The sequence below is a fragment of the Anabrus simplex genome, chromosome 2, assembly GCF_040414725.1.
Source record: "Anabrus simplex isolate iqAnaSimp1 chromosome 2, ASM4041472v1, whole genome shotgun sequence".
NCBI classification, from domain to species: domain Eukaryota; kingdom Metazoa; phylum Arthropoda; class Insecta; order Orthoptera; family Tettigoniidae; genus Anabrus; species Anabrus simplex.
The window spans coordinates 677,269,400-677,288,480 of record NC_090266.1 but is presented as its reverse complement, the minus strand read 5'-3'; the positions used below and the strand labels follow the sequence as shown (position 1 = coordinate 677,288,480).

Genomic DNA, 19,081 nt, shown 5'->3' with positions numbered 1-19,081 from the left:
CAACTAAAACTTTATTCTTTACTGTTGAAGTATACAAAAGAACATTGATGGATTCGCGTTCATTTTCAGAACACAAACGGAAATGTCCAAATAGGAGCTAAAACAAAGTGATAACAGCCCTCCAGGGTGGATTTTTATCACAGTTGGAGAGCTTCAGTATAGTGCATGTCCTCCACGAGCATTTTTCATAACTTGGCACCTAGGTGGCATGCTCCATGTAAGTTGACGGAGGTCACGTTGCAGTATCAGGTCCCATTCTTCAAGGAGAGCCTATTCGAGGTCTTGGAGAGTCTGTGGTGGAACAGGATGCCCACGAACACTTCTGTCAAGCGTATCCCACACATGCTCGATGGGATTAAGGTCGAGACTTGCTGCTGGCCATTCCATCTCTTGAATGTCCAGTTATCGCAAGACAGCTCTGGTGATGCGCACTACATGAGCCCTGGCATTGTCGTGCATAAGTACGAATTCAGGGCCGACACTGTATGCAGCAACCAACACATGCTGTAGCAGTATCTGCTCGATGTACCCTGCAGCGGTAAGATTACCATGGACGACGACAAGATCCGTACAGCCATCAATACTGATGCCACCCCACACCATCACAGAACCTTGTCCGAGTTGGTCGCCTTCCTGGACAACATTTGGCATGTACTGCTCACCACAGCGTTTCCATACAAGTTGATGGCCATCATGCTGTGTCAAGGGAAATCTGGACTCGTCTGTGAACAACACAGGTCTCCATTGGCGAACTTTGTCAGTAGACATGGGTATGGGCAAATAGAAGGCGAGCTGCGCGATGTTGCTGCGTTAAATGGTGCTCTTGAACAAGACGTCTGAGTTGTAAGGACACTTCTCTTAACCTGTTCCTTACTGTCTGGTCAGACACTGTGACTCCAGTGACCCTCTTGTCAGATCATATAAGACCATATACATTTGATGCCTTAATGATCATGGCCACCATATCTATATCTAGCGAGTAAAAACTGAATGTTTCTAATTTGAAACGGACCAAAATAAGTTTTTCACCCTAAGCTGACACAGGTGTCAGGTATAAGTATAATGTCCCACTATGGTGTACCAATAGCTGACCCTCCGTATTTTGTGATAATTTACAACTTTCACTTCAGCCACCATATAGAATTCATACACATTCATTAAACATACTAACAAACATTGATTTAACTTTCAAAACCCAAAATATAATACCTTATTTACTTGCACTAACCTCCTTATGAAAAATGCTAAGGTTCCCTCCAAACTTTGTTTTCTGATGCTCCCCTTCATACAAAGAACTTGTAGATCTAGATCATAATTTTAATTACTGCAAACTCTTTTTTTTTTTTTTTTCTTCCAGAGAGGAACATTTAAACTACAAACTGATGCAAAAAGAAATTAAGTATGAGTGGAGATATTCTCATTTTTTCATGTCTTAAGTTAGGCAGTCAGCTATAAGTACAGGGTCAGGCATGGGTGCATCTACCTTAATGTTTGAAATTCTCGGTACTTCTCTCACTCAACATTCAAGTCAATAACATCTCCTTTAAAAACCTATTTCCCACCATAAACTATCTAGGAGCAATAAAACAGCAGCCGGTGTTAGAGACATACCGATGCCCCAGTTCTTGGACACGGACTCTTTTGACTGACCAATCGGCACATCCTATGTGAATACACACTTGCTAGGCTTGGTCTCACCCTGTTCGGACATGGTCCAATCTACCTGAAGTGTGAAAGATGCCTGAGACAGCAGAATTACCAGTGATTTACCATCCTTGCTGTTTTGCAGAAAGCCAGGGTCCCTTACATTAGATGAACATATTGCATTAATGGCTAAAACTTATTCTGAGCCATCTTATCTAGAATCCATACATCAACAGTCTTACTAACAAAAAAAGTCCTTATACAGTTGTTTAACACGTATACAGTTACTAGCTGTAGTACCGGTCGTTGACAGTCAATCATATAGCATGTGCAAAGGTATCTAACTCCCCAGCTCTTTTCTGCCAAGTTTCAGGCAGGCTGTTTAACTCAGGATGCAGCAGTAATCCCATCTATTGGAGATGAGTGGCAACAGAAGAGACAAATCACATCAAAACAGTGGTCAATATAATGTTATTGTTGATCAGTTTTATGAGCTTACAATATGGTAGACCTTCACATTGAGTTTTCTTCAGACTCTGTGATATTAGGGCATCTACCTAATGTAAAGGGAGTCCTTCCTTCTTTCATGACTCCCTCTTGGCTTGTTCATAAAGCAGTCATTCTTTCACAATTTTTCTCATTTTTTATAATCGTCTTCACAATTTTCCTTGTTGATATGGACCAATGATCACACGGTTTTACACTTTAAGACAATCATGACAGAAAACATCGCCAGTTAACATAATTTTTTAAAAAATTTACATGTTAGCAATGCTCGGCATTGATATGGACTAAGTGTCAAAGGTCTAAATACATGAATTCTGTTATATAGTTGGTAGGGTAAAACTGTGTAAGACATAAATGATCAGAGCTTGTATTCTCTATAAATTTTGTTTGTAATATTTTTCAATAGGACTAATAACACAGGTATTTCAGAAATTAAATTTTAGGCACTTTCCCCTAAACTACCATTTCATCCAGTGTAAATAAAATTTATTTGTAGCCTAGATTGTAGTACCTCATTCCCAGACTTTACATACCGATTTTCATTAAATTCTGTTCCCCCATTTTCTCGTGATTTGGCGCTGATATGGACTTAACTACAAAAATCGAAATTCATGAATGTCTTTATCATTGCTGGTACGGTAAAAATGTGCAAAACATAAACAACCGGAAATTTAGTTCTGTGTAACTTTGGCTATGTAGAATTTATCTATAGGACCACTAATAACATAAATATTTGAGAATTAAATTTTAGGCCTTCCCCTATACCACCATTTCACTCGGAGCGAATAAAATTATTTATAGTCTAGATTGTAGTGCCTCATTCCCTGATTTTATATACAGACTTTCATTAAATACTATTCAGCCTTTTTTGTGACTCTCGTGCATACAGACAGGGATGATGGGAAATTAAAGGGTTTGTTTCCATGTTACTATGGACACGGCCAAAATATCGTTCTTTTTCAATTCTGAGCAATGTATAGACAAAACTCGTAGTTACATTGAATAAACCCTGTATAAGTAAGCATTGCATATTTTTTGTAACTAATAAATGCTTACTAAGAAATGCTTGTTCCAAGCTGTAGGAATCTCACCACCTTCATGATCGCTTTTGCTGGTTTTCTAGGAGCAAAACCTTCCAAGAAGCCGCATGGTAGCATGAATAGAATGGTCAAATAAACGAGAACAGCACAATAATACACATATTTCAGCGGTATATTATTCTCACTAGTACTAATTTTGCCACTGATATAATAATTACCTGTTTCTTTTTCCATACACTTTTGATCAGCCTTAATATCCACTGCAATCCCAAAGTTTCAAATGCCCATATCTTTCTACTGTAACTTCATCTGCTATTTCAGGATTTTCCATACTTTCTTCCTCTTAACCATCAGTTCCACCTCTGCTGTAACATTGTCTTCTCAACTTCTCAAAAGTTGAACGTGTGATTACTGTATCATCTTGCCCAGTTTTATGACTGGATGTCCTTCCTGATGTCAACCTTGTATATGATTACTGTATACAACCACATAATAATGATGATAATGATAATAGGATAATGATAGGAAATGACATCTTGAGAGGCCTAATGAAGATCTTTTGATTTGATGTCTGTAGTTGACCTGCTCCTCTGTGAGGATGGAGCCCTATGTATGACGAATTCTGTTGTTGAAGACTATGCACACACTCGGCCCCCGAGCCATCAGAATTAACTGACGAAAGTTAAAATCCCCGACCTGGCTGGGAATTAAACCCCACAGCCAGTGCACTAACCATTTAACCAGGAAGCTGGACCATCGAATTTTTCTTCCTTTATGCTTTTGAATTCTGATGGTGTTGTCAATGCCACTTCACCTTTTTTCTTTCACAAACAGATTATCATTATTTCACTTCTGCCATTTTTTATGTTTTATATAATTCCTTCCGTTTTTCAAATTCTCTCTTTTTTCCCAAGTGATAACAAATCCTTTTTCTTCAGCAACTCTTCTTACGTATTCAGTTTTGATTCATTGTTCTGCTACATTCTTCAGCCTTTCTTGTTTTCCATTCTTTCCACATTTTCTTCCTTTCCCTGCCTTTCTTTATCATTCACTCTGTTATTCTATCATGGTGCCTCTTTTTATCATACCTTTCCTGATGGCATAAGTACCACATACTTTTTTTTTGGACTGCCAGCAGAGGTGCTTTTAACATTATTATATACCTGTTGTGTTGTTGTTGTTGTTATTGTTATTATTATTATTATTATTATTATTATTATTATCATCATTATTATTATTATTATTGTTACGGAGTTATCCGTGGTAGGCGGAGGTGAAAGAAGGTGCGGGCTGGAATGGGTCTAACTACAAGTTCGAAAGATGAATTAAAATTTCAACAAAGGTTATATTTTCAAAACTTAACAATGGTGACATAGAATTTGAAAACTTAACAAGTCAACAACAAGCCAAAATCAGATACAAAGAAATGACAAGTGTTAGGGGATTATTACAAGGACTGGGCTTCGAGCCCCACAATCACAATCCTTGAGCTATTAGCCCAACTTTACCAAGGTACAAAATTGAACAAAGGGGCAGAAAACCCCATCATGCCAAGGAGCACTTGCTCCTAATCACAATGTTAAGCCTCCTAGAGGCACACAGAGATCAAATTTAGGAAAGAGCAGACCCACTCTCAACGTTCAAGCCTAACAGGAGGCCATAAGCAGACTTCACACTAACTGCCCTCAAGGCACACATATAATGGTACAGGGGTACCTCGTACCCAATCTACTGGGCCTTCTCAGGGAGGAAAACAAAACGAGTTAAATAAATGGCCCAAAATACAAAATTGAATGGAGGCGATTACTTGCACTCCTACACTAAAACCTATGTGGCGCTAGGCCGATAATACAGGGGCTAATCCCAAGCTAGAGAGGTGACTCGTATGAGAAAACTTTAATACATTAAGGAAGAGAAGAAACGGTTATGAAAACGTAGTCGCCTCAATTTCAAAATGAAGGGGAACTCAAAAGGGTAAAGCACTCTCAATCCCCGCTTTACAGCAAAAGAGATTTGTAGATTTTACATAGACAGAAAAGGAATTTACATTTTAAAGAGATGGGTTACATATTAAAGGATTGGAACCCTCCCCGAGAGTTAGACTGCTGAGCTAGCAAGAAATAAAGATGTTAAAAGGCCATTACCTTGTAGAAGAACTGCTGCTTGAAGAAAGAGGCGCTTCCCGCCCCCTGCTACATATCCACTCACTGAGTTAGATGTTATACTAGTGGCCCGGAGACAAGAAAAGCAGCAGTTTTTATACCCTCGTGGAAAATTCGAGACCTTTCAAGAATGAGTAGACACACCCCCTCAACTTTATTGGATAGCTTAGAGCTACATATCCATATCGAAGAAGACATACATGATTGGCTGAGAATATAATTAACGAAATTCGGGATTGGCTAAGTTCAAACCAGGCGGATAGAAAGGATTAATATTGCCAACCCACAAAGCACAGAACAAAATTTAGTAAAGACAAAACTTATGAATACAAAATTTCTTCAAGAAGGTACATTCCTTTGCACCAGAGTGCATGATCATAGTTTTTTTGTAGAGACATCTGGTAGAGAACGTCCACACTTCTTGATCAATGACAAACAAACACACTTCAAAATTCACAGAGAGCCATCTTCTGAGAAACTGTTGAGTTAATACAGTTTTTTAAAGTTCAGGCTTTCTCCTGTAGAGGAGTTTCGATTGGCGCAATATTTGAACTAGCGGCATGGAGGTGTACCGCCCGGTACAATTATTATCATTATTATTATTATTATTATTATTATTATTATACTGTACAACTTAACGGCCACACATTCCACAGTTTATGGACACGCAACACAGTCGCACAACTCCGTACTCTGTGCAGAGTTCACCCGCACACATTGCACACTTCTTTTGTTATCCCTCTTTGTTCAGCTGCACTGTTCTGTCAGACATCTTGCAGTGCTCCAACGACACTGTAACATTCTGATCCAGTATTAACACCAGTACACACACTTCACAGCACCGTCCTTAGTTACACTACTGAACCTGTGACTGTAGCACTCCTCAACTCTCAATCGCTCACTGAGTTCGAACTGAACCACAAAAGCTTCTTCGGCCCGTCTTTTATAGGGGGTGGGGCAGCCCTTCCAGACACTTCGGACAAGGAGGAGCCGCTAGAATGCTCTGTTTACATATCGAGCCCCCTTACTACACTGCTGTGAGGCCTCCATCGATGTAATGGTGGTGGTAGCAGATGGGCCAGCCAACCCATGCCTGTCTTGTCTCTTACTGGTTGCCAGCTGAGGCGAGCTGGTGGGCCCTACTAGTTGACATTATTTGCGACTGGGGAGGCCAAGCTGGATCACCCCTCCAAGGTCTCCAAACAAAATTGTAGATCCTGCCATATTATCATCACCACCCAGCAATTGCTGGCATACACAATTTCTGCCTCACTTCTGGAACATGCCCAAGGATATAGAAAGATGCCATCATTAATCCAGTAACAAGAGTCCCCAGCTGTTGATTTATCAGACTATTGGCCTGTCCATATACTTTAATCTCTCTCCAAACCCTTTGAATGGATGATTCATCGGCAACTAACAAAGTATTTTAAATAAATATTCTTTATTTCACTTTTTACAGTTAGGCTTTGTAGAGGGTCACAGCTCAACTCTACCATATTGAAGATCAGAAATGATATTTGATACACAATTTGTGAACAGCAGGTAACATTACGCTCTCTATCTGGTACCATAAATTCATATGAAATTTCGATAAATAATCTAATCTCATTATAAATGAGAATCTAAATTGGAATGAACATATCGCTCGTATCTGTAACAGAGTATGTGCTTCGCTTCATCCTCTGAAATACCACCAAAACCTATTGCAATTAAATATGAAGATCAGGTGTATAAAAACTGTAGCTTCTCCAATATTCTATTACTGTGATTCAACTAATGAACAAATTAGGAAAGTACAACGAACCATGTATTCCTGCACCAGATTTATATTTTCCCTTTAGATATTAAAAATTTCATTTTGATTCCATATCGAAGTCACTAAACATGTACAAATGCAAATGTAAAGGATCCACGAATTCAGTACATCATATATTCAGATAAAGGGTCACAGGGTCACTAGTCCTTGCTGTCAGGTAATAATTTTATCTGAATATATGATGTATTGAATTGGTGGATCTTTTACATTTGCATTTATATTTTCCCTGCACTTCAACACGTGCTGGTCCCGCGGTCTAAGGGCAGCGTGCCTGCCTCTTAACCGGGGGCCCCGTGTTTGATTCCTGGCCAGGTCGGGATTTTTACCTCAAGCTGAGGGATGGTTCAAGGTCCGCTCAGCCTACATGATTACAGTTGAATAGCTATCTGACGGTGAGTTAGAAGCCTTAGTCTAGGAAGCCAAGAATAACCGTCCTGTTGACTGCGTGGCACCTCATAATCTTTAGCCCTTTGAGCTTAGCAGCAGTTCCTTGGTAGGCCAGGGCCCATCAAGGTTGTTTACCATGGGGTTAGTTGTTTATGACACACATCACACCTTATTACAAGCAACTTTTCTGAAATTTAGTACTCTGAAATCTTCTTGTAGCAGACTTGATGTTCAGACCCCTAATTGAGAGATCTTTCCATTACCTTTCTTTTTTTTCACCAGCATAATACATGCTAGGTTACCATCCTTGCCATTCCCGTTAGCATGTCAGTTGCCTATAATCACTCATTTATTGTAATGGAAACTAGGTTATGGAACATAGTTCCAAAGATATCTGCAACATAAATTCATTAGTCATTCAAGTCTTCATTCAGAAAGTATCTCTTAGATGCATAAAACAATGGGGTGAATCATGATAAGTGAATGATAGTGTGATTGTGAATAGATCATAAATTCTCATTAAACTCAATATAGTAGTAGTTTGAGTAATGATTTGCACATACTGGTTTATAATGTTCTGTATGTTTCATATTTAGTGTGTTTGTGAATTAGGTAATTGCTGTAATTCTCATCAATATCATTGTATTAGTTTTATGTTGCATATACATTGCATTATTCATATGAGTTTATCATAATTCTGGCTGCTTTCAGCTTTGCTGTCTGTGCCTTGTAATCTCTGCAAAAAGCTGTTTCAGGCATGGTTATAAAGTCTAAGATCTGAACAATTGGCTATGTAGCCCATCAAGGTTTACATTTACACTCTCTCTCTCTCTCTCTCTCTCTCTCTCTCTCTCTCTCTCTCTCTCTCTCTCAACAATTTCATGCTTGGTTTGTGTTTGGTATGGTCATTGACTGTCTTGCCTGGTACCTACTCTGGAATAGAGTAAACTATTAAGGGCCAGTTCAAACATCTGCTGGTAAACTAGATGGCAGCTACGCAGGAGATAAACTACCCGGAGGTTTAAATCAGCTGGTACTTTGGCTTGCATGCTACCACATCCACGTAAGCGCTAGGTAGCTACCCAGAGCTAGACAGATATACTGGGTTGGCTAGGCTGATTTTCAGAGACTTCTCTCTTTCGACTGAGGTGCTATCTATCATTAGATATATGAAGCTCATTTCGATTGTCTTATTTTCCTGTGCTTGCATCTGCTGATCACCAACAAGCCTGATCAGGGAAGTCTGTAGAGTTACGGACAACGACTTATGTCAAGCTTCCGTGAGGTTAATCTGTGAGGTTCAAAATCAGTACCTAATTGAGCCTAAAATCTTGATCCCCTGCGGGTGGGGGACGCACATGTAGAATACACCCGCGGTATCCCCTGCCTGTTGTAAGAGGCGACTACAAGGGGCGACCAAGGGATGATTGAATTAGAACCATGAAACTACTCTTGATTCGTACCATCATGCGGGGAACACCATGGGTTACATGTACTTGCGAGTAGTATCACTAAATTGGTACGAAATAGGTTTGTTATTAGTTGCAGTAAAAAGCCTGGCTTGGTGGATTCCAGTACCCGTGCGTTGTACCCATGTGAGCAACACCGCGGGTCTGGGCGTAGCCTGTGAGTTGTACCACTATATGAGCGGCACCGTGGGTCAGCGTTGCCTGTGATTGGTACCCACTATGTGAGGAACACCCTGGGAATACCGGCGCCCATGACTAGTACACCTAGGTGAGGAACCTTACCGGTGTTGGCTATGAGTGGCGCCATTGTGTGAGCAACACCATAGGTCTGCATTCCCTGTACGAATTCCAATACTTGTGAGTAGTACCATCTTGTGTGGACCACCGTGAGTCTTTGCTACTTTTGATCAGTACCCCAAAAAGACAAATACCATGGTTCTACTTTACTCGCGACATGTACCATTCTGTGGAGCCTTAGACGTGAATTTAGCACCCCTTCAGACATTAAGCATCATTGTGCTTAATAAATGGTCCCTTGGTCAGTAATACTCTAACTACCTTCTTTTTGAGTCTGATCCACTGTTTTGGTTTTTTTTTTTTTTTTTTTTGTAGGGTTCATGTCCATCCATTCATTCTTCATGACATTTTTTATTTTATTTTGGTCAATGGATGAATTTGAATTTTTTGTTGTTTCATTTCGTACCATTAGGGGCCGATGACCTCGATGTTAGGCCCCTTTAAACAACCAGCATCATCATCATCTTAAAAAAATCTCGAGGTTTGGCCGGGCTGAGTGGCTCAGACGGTTGAGGGGCTGGCCTTCTGACCCCAACTTGGCAGGTTCGATCCTGGCTCAGTCCGGTGGTATTTGAAGGTGCTCAAATACGACAGCCTCGTGTCTGTAGATTTACTGGCACGTAAAAGAACTCCTGCGGGACTAAATTCAGGCACCTCGGCGTCTCCGAAAACTGTAAAAGTAGTTAGTGGGACGTAAAACAAATAACATTATTAAAATCTCAAGGTTTATAGTTTACATTTTCTTATGCCAGTTATAAGCTGTCAAGTAAGGCAGCGTTTCAGAAGGCATTTCCCTGGTAGGCGCTCACTCCAAAATAGAAGGTACGCAGGTTCTCTTTTGCCCGGTTTCTAGAATGGTGAGATCTTTCCGATAGCTATTGATTTGTTACAACTGTCGGCTCGATAAATTCTCGCTGCATTGCACAGCGGAATAGCAGCTAACTTATCAAACTGTTAACTATTGGCGTGATCAAGTTTCATAAATACACACTAGATGCCACCCCTCGCACAGCTTTGTTTATGTGCATTAGGTATGTTCCCTAGACTGTCAGGCGCATGCGCACAAGTAATGCATCACATTTGAGCTTTCCATGCAGCTCCTATTATCTCCTCTTTGCCATGCTGCGAGAAATTAATTGACTAGTTCTTGCAGACATGGATATCAGTTTCGCAGAGGTGTCAACAATTACGGATTGTCCACAATTATTACGGATTTCACCTCACGATTACGGAGTTACAGTCAAAGGGGAAATTATTAAGGAAAAGCTGACATTATCACGAAAAAATAATTTTCGACGGAAACAAAAGAAAAGGAAAAAATGTTCAGTCCTCTTGAGCTTTTCTCCGAAATTGTCTTTATTTCAATGCTTGCGAGTTGGCAACGATACTTATTCGATCGTGAATTCCTTTTGCTACACATAAGCATTGTAAAATTCATTGTGAATGAAGGAGCTCAGGCGCTGCTCTTCTCCACTACAAATCCTTCAGTAATGTTGTATTTGCTGTGTTAGGTGTACCTGACAGTTGACAGAAAGATTGAGAAAGAAGTGAGGCCTACATTAAGCACAACTGCACTGGTATCGCTTGTGGTTCAGAAAACGAAAATGTCATCAGAGTTGGAAGGATGCTTCAAGAAAAATTACACTGAAAAGCAGCTGCTGCATGAAAAACAAGCTACACGGAATGTTTTATCACAGAACCAACAGGTTGCTTGCAAATGTTGTTGTGTAATCCAATTAATAGGAGGGTGAAAAGAGGTGTGAATTTTTAAAATGAGTGTATCTATATCTCAAAACTTTGAAAGTTTATAGATGTAAAAGTTGGTATTTAGAATCCCTTTTAAAAATAAACACATATTTTATTGTTTTCGGAAAATCCCAATAGGAGCGGTGAAGAAGGGTGAAAAGGGGTTGAATGCCTTAAACGAGGATACTTACATCTCAGAAACAGAAGATATTACAGACCTGAAAATTGGTACTTTTGATCTCTTTTAAAAATAAAGAAACACATATATTTTTTTTTTGGAAAATCCAATTAACAGGAGGTGAAAAGGGGGGTGAATTTTTAAAATGAGTGTACCTATATCTCAAAACTTTGAAAGTTTACAGATGTAAAAATTGGTATTTAGAATCTTCATTAAAAATAAAGAAACGCGTATTTTTTGTTTTGCAAAATTCCCTATAATAAGGGTGGAAAAGGGTGAAAAACAGGTTTGAATGCCTTTAATAAAGATACTTATACCTCAGAAACTGAAGCTATTACGGACCTGAAAATTGGTGTTTGGGATCTCCTTTAAAAATAAAGAAGCACGTATTTTTTGTTTTTGTAAAATCCAATTAATGGGGATTGAAAAGAGGGGTTCATTTTTAAAATGAGTGCATATACATCTCAAAACTTTTAAAGTGTACAGATGTAAACGTTGGTATTTAGAATCCCTTTTAAAAATAAAGAAATGCATATTTTTTTGTTTTCGGAAAATCCCAATAGGAGCGGTGAAGAAGGGTGAAAAGGGGTTGTATGCCTTAAATGGGGATACTTATATCTTAGAAACAGAATATATTACAGACCTGAAAATTGATATTTGGGATCTCCTTTGAAAATAAAGAAACAAGTATTTTTTTGTTTTTGGAAAATCTAATTAATGGGTTAAACAGGAGTGACAAATTGGGGTGAATTTTTAGAAAGACTATCTACAGTATATTTCAGAATCCTAAAATGTTACCAGACGTAAAAATTGGTATTTGGAATCTCCTGTAAGCGTAAAGAGACATAGGTGATTTGTTTTTGGAAACTCCACTTAAGGGGAACTAAAAGGGGATGAAATTTTAAAATGAGCATTTCTACAGTGAAAAATAGTATTTTTTTATCTCTATTGAAAATAAACATGTATTTTTTGTTTTCTGAAAAACCACTTGGGTGGAGGCATAAAAGTGACTGAAAATGGGGTTGAATTCTTTTAATTAGGATACTGATATCTCAAAAGCTGAAGATTTTACAGGCGTGAAATTTGGTATTTGGAATTTCCTTTAAAAATAAAGGAATACGATTTTTTGTTTCCGGAAATCCACCTAAAGGGAGGAGGGAAATCGAAAAATTATATGAATTATTTGTATGAGGATACTTTTATCTCAAAAACAAAACATTTTGCAGATGTGAAAATTGGTATTTGGAATCTGCTTTAAAATTAAAGAAACACGTATTCTCAGAAAATCCAGTGAGGGGGCGGGGGAGGTGAAAAATTGAAAAATTATTTGAATTAACTGTATGAGGATACTTACATCTAATAAAAACTAAATTTGTTACAGACTTAAAATTGATATTTGGATCTCCTTTAAAAACAAGTAAGAAAGCGATTTTGGGCGGAATCATTTTGGGGAGCGGGGGTGAAAAGGAGTTGAATTCCTTTTATGTGGAGACATATCTCAAAAACTGAAGATTTTAGGGTCGTGATAATTGGTTTTTTGAAGATCCTTTACTATTAAAGATACAAGTATTTTTATCGGGAAATTCACTTAAGGGAGGGGTGAGAAAGGACGTGAAAAAAAGTGAATTCTCTTTATGGGGATACTTATATCTCAGAACTGAAGGTAACAGACGTGAACATTGGTATTTGGAATCTCCTTTTAAACATAAGGGAACACGCCTTCTTTTGGGGGGGGGGAATCAATTTAACGGCAGTGGGGTGAAAAAGTAGTTGAGACCAATTGATTTTACTGTTCATAATGTACTTATTCTGATCATAAACTGATCATTTTTTATCTTTCCTGGGTTCGTTTTCAAGAATCATCTTTTCCTTTGGAGTACATAAAGTTAGATTACAGTAGATTCTCCTGGCATATAAATAAAAAATTAAACACATTTGAAATAAACGATACGAACGATATTGACCGTGCAATTGTTCACCTCTATAATGAGGTCAAATATTCACGGAAATACATCATTCGTGTCGCCAGAAATTTCGCGCACTTTCCTACGCGTGACGATGGTGCTGGTCACATTGTCAGCAATAACAATGGCAGAGGATGTAATTTAAAGCCAAGTAGCGGTCTTGCATCTTTCTGTGGGTTCCAGACCATCAATAATAGTAAATAATAATAATAATAATAATAATAATAATAATAATAATAATAATAATAATAACCTAAATTCAACTAATATCACGCACCCTAATAATAATAATAATAATAATAATAATAATGTTCTGGACCGTCGTCAAAATGTGCGGACCGCACTGGAAACGGGTCCTGGCCGGGTAATGACTATGATTGCAGTCCGGCCACGGGTTCAGTACCGCCAAGGCACCCAAGTCGACACCACGCCGGATCTCTTCAAGGATTTGATCCATATTAAAATGCTTATAACCGGGCGAGTTGGCCGTGCGCGTAGAGGCGCGCGGCTGTGAGCTTGCATCCGGGAGATAGTAGGTTCGAATCCCACTATCGGCAGCCCTGAAAATGGTTTTCCATGGTTTCCCATTTTCACACCAGGCAAATGCTGGGGCTGTACCTTACTTAAGGCCACGGCCGCTTCCTTCCAACTCCTAGTCCTTTCCTATCCCATCGTCGCCATAAGACCTATCTGTGTCGGTGCGACGTAAAGCCCCTAGCAAAAAAAAAAATGCTTATAGGAAAAGATGGCAAAGATTTAGAGACCCAACTGGCCGGGTGGAATACCGGGACATAGCCCGGGGAGTACGAAATCGATTGCTGGAAAGAAAGATTGAAAAATGGGAGGAACTTTGCCGTAATCTCTCAGAAAACGAGTCAGATCACGAATTTTGGCAGATTCTCTCAGAAAACGAGTTAGATCGCGAATTTCGGTGGATTATATATAAAACGTTAAGCATTCAGTTATAAATGTCATTATAATACCGTAGCAAAGCACGGGTATCTTGCTAGTATGATATACTTTTGGATAGATTGCTAGCGGGAAGGGCAAAAAAGGTGTCATTATCAAGAAGGAAGGAGTATGCTTTGGACTTGACTCAAAAATTTTCTCGGGGGCAGAGGGGGATTACTGATAATCCATTTCAAAGTTGGCACCTCTGGTTTCGTAGTGTTTAAGGACAGTCAGAAGAATTTGACATGGAGGATTTCTAGTGAAATATGCACAGCAACAGCACATGTCACGTGCGACCCAGTTTGCACTGAGCCTATAGTGAATCTGTTCCCTTTTATTCCAAAGTATGAACATTGTTTGACCACAGTACAACGATAAATATTGGGTAATTAACATAAATACACAACCTGTAATGTAATATCGTTAATTAAAAACAATCTCACGACAAAAGTATATACTCACTACCAATGTAAGAGGCCTGCACTAGGCATACTACGATAAAGGTGTAATCAGTTACTGGTACCAGTGCTTTTATGGACACATATGCAGTCACAGATACAAATGTGATAAGACTCAGTAGTGTTGAAGGCTATCATAATTAATATTTGACCGGGCGAGTTGGCCGTGCGCGTAGAGGCGCACGGCTGTGAGCTTGCATCCGGGAGATAGTAGGTTCGAATCCCACTATCGGCAGCTCTGAAAATGGTTTTCCGTGGTTTCCCATTTTCACACCAGGCAAATGCTGGGGCTGTACCTTAATTAAGGCCACGTCCGCTTCCTTCCAACTCCTAGCCCTTTCCTCTCCCATCGTCGCCAGAAGACCTATCTGTGTCGGTGCGACGTAAAGCCCCTAGCAAAAAAAATTAATATTTGATCACCAGGGGACAATGGTTTCTCCTATAACGTCAACCAAACGTATGACAGTACATTTGTTTGTTTAGCCTGAATCTGTCTTTGAATTCACTTTCACTATACTTCATTTAGAACATTAGGCCAACGATGACATAATCGTGGTCGTTCTAGAATGTTGACCCTTTCTACAGTATCTTTGTCAGAAGAAGATGAGAAAGCCATAGAAAATGTTTACAAACACAATATCAGCTGCCAATACTGAAGTACTGCTCACACACCCACCATGTTAATAAATATGTCTCCTGCTCAGGGCCTTCTAAGTCGGCAGACGATTTATCGAACTGATAGATGCATCTTACATTTGTTCAATGCCAAAACACAAGTTAAGCATTCGATACTGCTATAGGTTCGATATCTCGCGTTCCAGAAACTGGGCATTTGTCTTTTTTAATTTAAATTCAAATTGCAAATTTATTTTTGTTCCCTGCCATTGTTCTTAACTCTCTTATGTACTTCCATATACGTATATACCCACATCTTCCTTATGGACCTATTGCCTTCGAGCATCCTATCTGCAGACGTCTGTGTTTTGATTATCTCCACGATCCTCTATTTGCAATTAGCTCCGTGATCTTGTTTAGTTCCACATGCTTCCATTTATTGATAATGTGTTTCATTCTAATGTTTAACTTTATGAAAATAAAGTTGGAAGAGAAAGAACAAATTGAGGTAAATATCCATCTATAGGAAAACTAATTTTGGGAATGGAATAGTTTATCAAGGGAAATATTCAATAAATTTCCAAGTTCTTTGAAATCATTTAGGAGAAGACTAGGTAAACAATTGATAGGGAATCTGCCACCTGGGCGACAGTCCTAAATAGAGATCAGTGATGATTGGAATTAATCATAACATCACTTTCTATATGTAGTACACATATAAAGCACTTTTCTAGTAGACATAATAGTGATTAAACATTTCAGTGAAATATAATATCAAAAAACTAACATATGAACAGAGACATGCAGTTCAATAAATAGCTAATTATGAAAATATAAGAAATTCGGCATAATGAGGACTCGAACCTTTGTACCTCATACTACAAAGTAAGCACCTTATCTATTACGCTATGAGAATGCTTAGGGTGATCCAGATACATATAATGACTTATACCTGGTGTCTGAAAAATTAACATCAGAAAATTAAAGCTCATTTGAGATGATTTCCAAATAGGTTTTGATTTTGTATCTTTGTAGTTTCTTTGCAAAAGCTTGACATGTGTCCCCGACGTAGATACGAGAGGCTGGTGTGACCGTTGCAACTTGAGGGAAGCGTTCATGTTCAGAATCCTGCAATACAAAACCGATCACTGTTACGGTATCATGCCTTTGTCAACATACTCAGCTAATTTAAACTTTGTCACAAAAAATACAGCTAATAAATTTCAGCTCTCAAAACTTGCCCAGCAAGTAAAGTCTTATCGGACCCTCGAAGTGGCCGATAAATTGTGCGCCGGGTAACTAAGATTTATGCTGCCGATATCGCTACACAGGAGTGGTCGAACGGAAATATCCTTTTACACGGAGGGCAAGTTACGCGCTACTTTACCCGTAGGTGGTACAACTGGCCCTTAGTCAGTAAATCTACATGAAGTGTAGTGTAGATTTTTTGACTGTAAACATCTTCATGAGTGGTGACCTCATTGTAATGACAGCCTGAAAAAAAAAATTACTAAAAATATGGTGTCAGAATTGTGTATTTTATACTATGTGTTAGTTAAACATTTTTATATCACTGTTTTCAGTCACACACATGAATGCTATCTGCTGTACTTTTGTGTGTGGCACTTTTTTTATTATTTTTAAGTCTCTTCATTAACAAATATGTTGAAATTGGGAGATATGTTTTGCTGTGGAAGTTTTTCTAACATTAAATACTTTTCAGTGTGTCTCTTCGGAATATATTTCAAAATGTGAATTTAACTTTCATAGACCACTGTTCCTGTTTTGAAATTCTGTATTAGTTCTCCTCTTCTAGGGTCCAAGTGCAAGTGCCTATGTGACTTATCATAGAGCTGAAGACACGTTAAGGGCAATCCAAGCTGTCAATAACATAGTGGTTGATGGCAGGGCAATCAAAGCTTCATTAGGAACGACAAAATATTGCTCTCATTTTATGAAAAATCAAACTTGTCCCAAACCTGACTGCATGTATCTCCATGAGCTGGGTAAGTTTCTTTCATATGTTAAATTCACAAGGATTTTTTTAAATACTGCTATATGATAATGAAGGTCATGGTAATGTTTGACATTATTTGTAGGTATGAAAGGATTATGTCATTGTGTTGATTGGTTGAAGCTGTTAGAGATTCTGAAGGTGATTGAGATCAGATGCTGAGAAAGTAGGATTATCTACAATCTGTTCAAAAATCAAACTCTATTGATAAGAATCAGAAAGGAGTGAAGTTTGAGTGAGAAATAAATAAATAATAATTTTGAAATACTATCATGCCCCATTTTTGCACAAATCAGTATTTTAATTTTAAGGCCTGCATAAAATACATGTTTGTTATGCCATTTGTACACCCCTTCTGGTATTTGTTTCATGAAAATGAAAGAATTCTGACCTAATGCAGGATGCATTGTTGTACAAGTGCAGTTCTGTTGTTGTTGTTGTTGTTGTTGTTCTCTTCTGAAGTCAGTTGCCACTAGAATGCTTAGTGAGATGGTTGTTATTCCAGTGTAGATTTCTTTGCAACAAGTAGTTTTACTACAGTTGTAGTGAGTTAATTTCTTAAGGTGAAACAAACATTGAGTACATAAAATGACCTCAAGGGGCTGTTCAGCTGATAACGTTTGTTACATTTGTGGAGTGTATACTGTGAAGAAACAACAAAGAAACATTACTGACATTGTAAAAAATGTTTATTAGGCATACTTTGTAACGAAACTAAGTGATCAGGATAAACTATGGGCTTGACAAAAGTATGCTGCAGCTGTGTGGAAGAACTCTGATAATGGTCTCAAATTAGGAGTTATACATCTCATCGTTGGGTCCATGTTCAGCAACTTATATTTTTCCAAAAGAACACTTTTTGACAGTCCACCGTTTCAATATCAATATGGTTTTATTTACATAACGCACTTTACATTATTAATGTTTTTACGGGAAATGTTTTGCCCACATTTTGGGCATCATCATCCTGTACTCAATGATCAAAATATCCAGGATCCTGAGTATTTGTATCCTGATAAAATATTTAAAATTGTCATGCTAACCTAGATGTTATTTATTTAAATAACACTCCGCTTAAAATTAATTTATCCAACATAGAATTTTCTGAAGACGCATTAATTTTGCTCAACAAGGGCCTTAAATTACAGACTATGAATCTCGTTGAATTCGTATTGATGGTTGAACTTCGTACAAAATTGTACAAAACTATTTTTGTATAGTTTTTCACAATTTTGTAAAGTGCAAGTTGGCCGTGTGCGTAGAGGCGGCTTTGAGCTTGCATCCGGGAGATAGTAGGTTCGAATCCCACTATCGGCAGCCCTGAAGATGGTTTTCCGTGGTTTCCCATTTTCACACCAGGCAAATGCTGGGGCTGTGCCTTAATTAAGGCCACGGCTGCTTCCTTCCAACTCCTAGGCCTTGCCTATCCCATCGTCGCCATAAGACCTATCTGTGTCGGTGCGACGTAAAGCCCCTAGCAAAAAAAAAAAAATTGTAAAGGAAAAAAAAGGCCTTAAATTCAATTGGCCTAATTGCCACGAAGAAAAAGACATAATGACAATAGCCAAGGTAGTCCAGTATAGCGCCAAGCTTCCCATTGGACAACAATGATACAAGATACGAAATTAAAAAGAAACTCGCCAATTTGGTGAATGAAATGAACACAAATTCCACACATACCATTCAAAAAGTAAATAAAAATGTACAGCTTTGGGTGTGGCAAGCCCATCGTAACAATAGCCTACATGGATAAAGCAGATATGGTGCCTCAGAAAAGGTTAGGGCATCCCCTGCTAAAAGCTGTGCTGGGAGAACTGTAAGAAGTGGGCA

The 19,081-nt window shown here is 38.6% G+C and overlaps 1 protein-coding gene across 3 annotated transcripts in view; it reads left to right on the top strand.

Annotated features, from left to right (window-relative positions):
- The window catches only part of LOC136864358 (uncharacterized), a 333,471-nt gene that overhangs the window by 84,001 nt on the left and 230,389 nt on the right, over positions 1 to 19,081 (top strand). For all 3 annotated transcript variants that reach the window (XM_067141257.2, XM_067141256.2, XM_067141255.2), the window contains exon 5: positions 17,054 to 17,243. In XM_067141257.2, the coding sequence (XP_066997358.2) occupies positions 17,054 to 17,243 (190 nt within the window). The remainder of the gene's footprint in view (positions 1 to 17,053; positions 17,244 to 19,081) is intronic.